Here is a 6,955-nt window from a genome sequence, read left to right on the forward strand (position 1 = left end):
AACCTTTTGTATTGATGTCAATTGAGTCCGAAATCTTTTTTTGATGTCAATTCAGTCCTAAACTTTTTGCATTGGTGCCAATTCAATCCTAAACCTTTTGCATTGATACCAATTCAGTCTTAAACCTTTTTGTAGTACCAATTCGGTCATAAACCTTTTACATTGGTGTCAATTCAGTCCTTCCGGCTAATAGCTATTCACGTGTCAAGGGATTGAATTGGCACTAATGCAAAAGGTTTAGGATTGAATTGGCACAAAAAAATATTTAGGACTCAATTGGCACAAATGCAAAAGGTTTATGACTAAATTAATACCAAAAAAATGTTTAGAACTGAATTGGCACAAATATAAAAAATTTATGACTGAATTGACATCAAAAAATGGTTTATGACTAAATTGGCACAAATACAAAAGATTTAAGACTTTTTTTAACACTTTTCCCGGTCAATGGGTGTCCCTCGGTGGCTATTGTCAATCATATGGTTATCCCTGAAAGATAGGCAACTTTTTCAAGTGGTCAGTTTAATACTCTCTTTCGACCAAAACCAAAAAGTCAAATACTTTCTCTAAGCTCATGGGCGTTTCTCCATGAAAAAAAGTCAAAAACACCCATCTTGAGGAGTGTCTGATCTCTGAAACACCATTTTGAAGTACAGAATTCTACATAAAGTTGGTGTTTTCGAGGATTAGAAGGAGAACGCGTGGTCAAAAAGTAATGCAATTCTTTCGCTGTCCCAACATTTTTTCCGAATTATATCAGGAGCTAGATCCCGCAAACTGTTGTCCATCGAGCAGACAACAGTGGCCATTGTGATTTTGTCTGGAGAAGGTGATAACGTGTGAGAAGAAGTGTGTTCTTTAAGCAGCTCCCTCTCATTGAAAAGACCTACTCATCTGGAAAAGTTTATACGATGATGGAAGAGGACCCTATTTAGTGTAAAAATCATCGTCGCGCAAATTTTGATATGAAATTGACATAGACCAGGTTCATGTGCCAAGTCCATGCCATCCTTCTTGAAGGAAAGTCATTTCGATGGTGAAAGGGAACTCAATCAGATGGAAGTTTGTGCTCTAACGTGGAGATTAAGTACTGAGCTTATTATAATACCACGAAAAATCTCAAACTGATACCCTTGTGATAATTTTATCTCAAATTAATTTTTTTATCGTGAAAAACCTCAAACTGGTACACCTGTGATAAATTTACCCAAAACTAATTTTTGACCAAAAAACCCCGAACTGGTACATTTGTGACAAATTTACCCTCCGTTAGTTTCCATTAAATTGAATTAATACCAAAAAAAATCAAAAACTTAAAACATAAAATTGGTACATCCGTCAATTGCCGCGTGTTATTTAATAAAGCAATTTGACAGTAAAATTTAACAGAAATAAATCGAGGGTAAATTTGTCACAGATGTACCAGTTTGGAGTTTTTGGTAATCAAAAAATTAATTTGGGGTAAAATTATTACGGACGTACCAATTTGGGGTTTTTCGCGATATTAACCCTTATATAAAAATATAGAGTTGTCGAGATTTTACTTTTTGGGCCAACGATGCAGAGTTTTTGGGGGAAGATGCCCTTGAACGGGAACTCTTGGCCTTTCGATGATGATCTGCCCTTAGGCTTTCCGTTTCCCCTTATCTTGTTAGCAGATTTTTTGGTGTATTGCCTCATGGTTCTTGATACAGCTTGCAAATTTGTAAAAGAGGATGTCGGAATCTGCGGACTCAAGACATTGCATGTACATTCAACCTGCAGCCAAATGGGACATACGGTATTTTCGGAAGTATAGCTAGTGGAGGACATTAAAGAACTTTTACTTTGATTTTCCACATGGAGTGTAAGGTTCACAGAAAGAGAAAAAAATACAAGTCATGGTCATGACTCTCTTATCGAGCAGATAACATTGTCATGGTGATTTCGTTTGGCTGACTATGCGACGTGTTTTCTTGGAGTAGATTCCTTTCATTGAAAAACCCTGGCTCTTTTGGAAGAGGTAATTCAATGTCGCTTCCCAGCATCATAACCACCGCGGACATACTCGGCCTATCATCCGGGCATCGCTGCACGCACAATAGGCCAATATGAATAGACCGTAATGCTTCAAAAGTACTGCACGAGTTCTCAACCAACTTATCAAGCAACTGCATGGACCTGCCTTCTGTGAATAGTATCCAAGCCTGACCACATTGAGACCAACCATTAGGTGCAATTCTTGTGTTTAGAAGGTGAACGGTATTGTGAACTTACATGTCCAAGAAGATTATGATAATGGTCTGGATGTTGAAACCCTCTGTTTCTCAACCCGCTTACGATCTCAAGCACCAATACACCATAGCTAAAGACATCAGATTTTGTTGAGAAAACTCCATCAAGAGCATACTCTGGAGACATGTAACCACTACAGAAATTGATGTATTGAAACCATTAGTTGAAAAGCAAATTGAGCACAGAGGTCATCACTTTCTACATTAAAAGTTCTTACTATGTTCCAACCACTCTGTTAGTATTTGCCTGTGTCTCATTCCCTGCGAAGCTTTTAGCCAAGCCAAAATCAGAGATCTTAGGGTTCATCTCATAATCTAACAATACATTGCTCGCTTTTACATCTCTGTGAATAATCCTGAGTCTGGAATCTTGATGAAGGTAAAGAAGCCCCCTAGCAATTCCAATGATGATGTTGAAACGAGCTGACCAGTCCAGTTGCTCCCTCTGCGTTGGATCTGTCAAAAATTCATTTCACATTAGTAAACTCTGCACGGTTTGTAACTTACAAGGATTAAGGCATCAATTTAGTCATTTGCTAATTTGCTCCTCTAGTGACAGTATTTTGGAGCTTTCACAAAATTCTAGCATGCGTCTAAGGAATTGAGAAAGTAAGCAAACCAAAGAGAAATGAGTCCAAGCTTCTGTTGGGCATGAATTCATAGATTAAAATATTTTCTTCCTGAATGCAACATCCTAGAAGCTTCACTAGGTTCCGGTGCTGCAGCTTGGAAACATATATAACTTCATTCTTAAACTCATGCAGCCCTTGTCTTGAGTTCCTTGACAGCTTCTTCACCGCAATTTCTTGACCACCCTTCAACACACCCTGCATATGGTCAACTTGTTTAGTGAAAAATAATTGCTTGCCTACTCTTTTTCTCACTAGAATTCCAGTCACAGTAACTCAACATTTTGGGATCACACTATTCAGCCTCCCATCAACATATTCAGGTTTATTTTTATTAAAAAAATTATGCCAATGCAACAGAGATAGTACTTTACAATCCTCTAACAGCAACAATGTTCTTCACGAGAATAGCATGCGCGATTTTAGTACCTTGTAGACAGGTCCAAAACCACCTTCTCCAAGCTTATTGTCGGTTGAAAAGTTATTCGTAGCAATAGCTACTGTAGACAAGTCAAATAGCGGCAACTCAAGATCTTCCTTCTGGCTTTCGTAGTTATCTCCTGATTCCAAACTCCCCTTTTTACCTGTAGCACAAATTATATGGGAGTTGATTTGCTAGGACAGCAAATATCTGTGTGGCTTCTGCATTACTTCAGATTTCCTTCAATCATGATGCTACAAAAGCATGCTAATTTGCTAATAATGAAAGCATCGAATTGCGATCATATTAGGAAAACATGATTGCGATTGATATCTAGCAGTTTGACATTGTTTCGTACATCTGATACTGACGCACAAATGCCTTGAACGATTGGTTGAGACTAACTGATTTTGTCAGTTCATCATGGAATCTTTTATGTGACCTCTCATTGGTGATGTGGAATAGTTAGATAAAATTAATAGAAAGCCATATAACTGTTGGGCTGGGTGAGGATGAATGCTGAATGTGGCGTGAATGCAGAATCTCCTCTAATAATAGTCTTACTGAAAAAAACTTTGCTTCTACCAAAGGGTGATTAATGTAATGAACACGAGACAAGAAATTCTTGTGCTCAATTATAGAATAGGTATTGGGAGGTCTGGTAAAATACCTACTTGTTAGTGACGAAATGGCTAATGTAAAAACTGGGTATGATGAGCACCAGAATACAAAATCTGACAGTACCGTATCATAAAGTATGGTTTACCTTCGGCAAGCTCCATTTTCTTCTTGTATTGTAGAATGCAGATGGTAAGAACCAGGCAGAGGAAAACAGACCCGAAAGAAATTGCCAAGCCGATGACCAGCTTATGCTTCTTTTGGTGTGACGGTAGTAAACCTAAGAGAAGAAGCATACAGGATCAGGAGTAAGAACTAGGTATCACTGATATTTAACTTCTCTAAGCTCTCCTTCAAAGATGTACGTCCATTTTCCTCTTCAGTATCTAGCTAATTCCAGTCTATAATGAATTAATACCTGATTCTGATGCAGCCATCCGGATGTAGAGGTCCTGCCCGTAGTTGTTGTACTCTCTAATGTCAATCAGCTCGACCAACCACAGCAAGCAACCACTTCCTCCATCTCTGATGTCTAAGTTTGAATAAGCTGTACAGGAACAATTTTTCTTGCAAACGACTTCACATTCTTGAAGATTCATGCTCGTGTTAAACCAGGAAGACTGAGTATCCGGCAATTTTAACCAAGAATACTTCACAAATATGTCCTTGTCACAATCCAAAGGATTTCTCCTCACGCACCCATTTGACCAATCCAAAATATCCCATTCTTGAGATAATTGGGGCACAAAGCCTTTCAAGCACCTACACACTGGGGAAGTATCAACCCTACAGCTACCATAGGCACCACATGATGCATAGTTGTCACATTGGTCAATTGGTGCGGTGAGGTAAAGCGTCCAACCCTGCGTTCGGTCAATCCAAGTGAATCGTTGTACGATGCCATTGGGCATCAATATCTTCCTGGAAATGACCGAACTGTTGAGGAGCTCGTAGCGGTAGTACATCTCTTCCTCATTTAACACAAATTCATACCTGTAATATGGGTTTGGATTTAAATTAGGTGTGCCACTCCATCGAAGACCATTCCATGGTCCTGACCTGAACTTGATGTCAGAACCCTGCTTCAATAGGAGTTGTGGGTAGCCATTCGGATCAACTTGATACGTGAAGTTGCCCGGAGAAGGATCATCAATGCTCTTCCATGACGTTAAATAACGATTGAAGCCTGATGTTCTATTCCATCCTATCTTCATACCAGCTAGAAATGTATCTGTAGGATAGTCAAAACTCTGCCACAGGAAATTATTGGAATCACTGCCATCTGCATCTCTCACAACAAGATTTCCTGTATCCAAGAGCTGCGCAACTGGATTACGCGCTGGTATCGGCAAGTTGGACGACCAGATTTCACTTCCCATCCCGTCCAGAAGGACGAGACTTCCGCGGCTGGTAACCCTCAAAGTACTTGATGCATCTGCAAGGGGTGCGACTCTATTTGCAACCCACACTATTGTCATTGTGGTTATTTTCTTGTACCATATTCCCAGATATCGCTTTGGGGGATCGCCCGCACTGAAGAACCCCAGCTCAAATGTCCCACCAGCAGAAAGTAGGCTCTCGCCATCTCGAACTGACTGATTTGTTGTTATGGTATCTAGTGCAGTGGCAACAAGAGCATTACAAGAGAAGAGAACAAGACACATGAAAGGTGCCACAAAGGCTTTCATAATGCTTGAAGCAGTCGAGATTCTCCAAAGCTGCCAATCTGCTGAGTGAGCTTAAGAAAACAACAAAGGAGAAGAGAGATCGCTGAAGAGTGGAGACCCCTGCGATCTCAAGGCTGATCTTAAGCCAAAGGCTTTTTCGGTGAACTGTTAAAAAGCCGTCAGAAAAGGCCACTAGTTCCAAGTCAGCGCACCAATAAGACTGCCAACTATGACATCCATTTGTATTCTTGTGAGTCTCCAAAATTGAACACGCTATTGACTTAGACTAATTCCTGCTTCCCATTGATTGCCAATCCAAACTAGTTGAAAATCTCATTATCTCTTTATATAACATAGATCTTTCTCAATTTTCAATTAAATTTTGGGGTTTTCTGATTTCTTTGACAAATTGCGCAATTGGACTGACCATTATGTAATTCAAGGTCCCAGAATCATTTGTTGTGAAGACACTATGACTTAAAAATGACTAGAAAAAATTTAATTGCATTTTTGGTTCAATTTGGGTTTAATTTTGCCCAATTTTGGGAAAAAACATATATTTGATTGAGATTTTTCAAAATTGATGATGTATTCATGAAATTGGATTTGAAATAAGACTAATGCATATTTTTATAGAATTTTTTGATTCCATTTGCTATTTTTCTTGATTTTCTTACTTAGTTTGACTAAAAGAAATTAAGGAAAAATGCAGAAAAATGATAAAAAAAATTATTTTTTGGTTTAGAAGTAGGTTTCTATACTTGGCCAAGATTCCTAGTCCTAATTTTGAGATTTTTGAAAATATAAAAAAATGAGCTAAGAACCAAGTGTCAACACCATCGAGTTGAGATCAATGAATAAGAGAAAGAGAGAGAGAGTATAAATATTAAGCATCCTTCCCTTCATCCCCGGCTTTACTTGCACTGGTCCAATTTGCAAGCTATATTCTAAATCTCTCATGGGTCAATGGGACTATATTCTAAATCTCTCATGGGTCAATGGGTGTCCCTCGGTGGCCATTGTTAATCATATAGTTTTGTTTCGCCGAAATTGGACCATCACGAAGTATCTTTTACCGAAATTCGTTTTTTGGGTTCTGGGGCAATTCCGAACAAGAGTTATATCAATGGAGCACAACAAAGAGATACGCTTCAACAGAATTTAAAGCCTAATGACATAAAAAGTTTTGCTGAAAATTAATCGACGACAAAGTGTGATGATAAAGATACGAGTCAAAATTTAATCAATGACGAAAATCTAGAAACTACAACTAAGTTACATGCTAGAATTTAATCATGACAATGAGATATCTGAAACTATTACTAAAGTATAGAAATTGAAAGATAT

The 6,955-nt window shown here is 38.5% G+C and overlaps 1 protein-coding gene across 1 annotated transcript; it reads right to left on the bottom strand.

Annotated features, from left to right (window-relative positions):
* Positions 1–1,811: 1,811 nt before the first annotated feature.
* LOC130138119 (G-type lectin S-receptor-like serine/threonine-protein kinase At4g27290) lies at positions 1,812–5,739 on the bottom strand. The gene is made up of 7 exons (XM_056311218.1): positions 4,360–5,739; positions 4,090–4,221; positions 3,332–3,486; positions 2,893–3,100; positions 2,492–2,729; positions 2,257–2,407; positions 1,812–2,186 (listed from the first exon to the last, which is right to left on the bottom strand). The coding sequence occupies exons 1-7, from the start codon at positions 5,627–5,629 to the stop codon at positions 1,896–1,898; spliced, it is 2,445 nt and encodes an 814-aa protein (XP_056167193.1). The 5' UTR covers positions 5,630–5,739; the 3' UTR covers positions 1,812–1,895.
* Positions 5,740–6,955: the final 1,216 nt, after the last annotated feature.

This window comes from Syzygium oleosum, unplaced genomic scaffold (assembly GCF_021117445.2).
Source record: "Syzygium oleosum isolate NSW1041296 unplaced genomic scaffold, Sole_v2.1 Sole_v2.05, whole genome shotgun sequence".
Lineage (NCBI taxonomy): Eukaryota > Viridiplantae > Streptophyta > Magnoliopsida > Myrtales > Myrtaceae > Syzygium > Syzygium oleosum.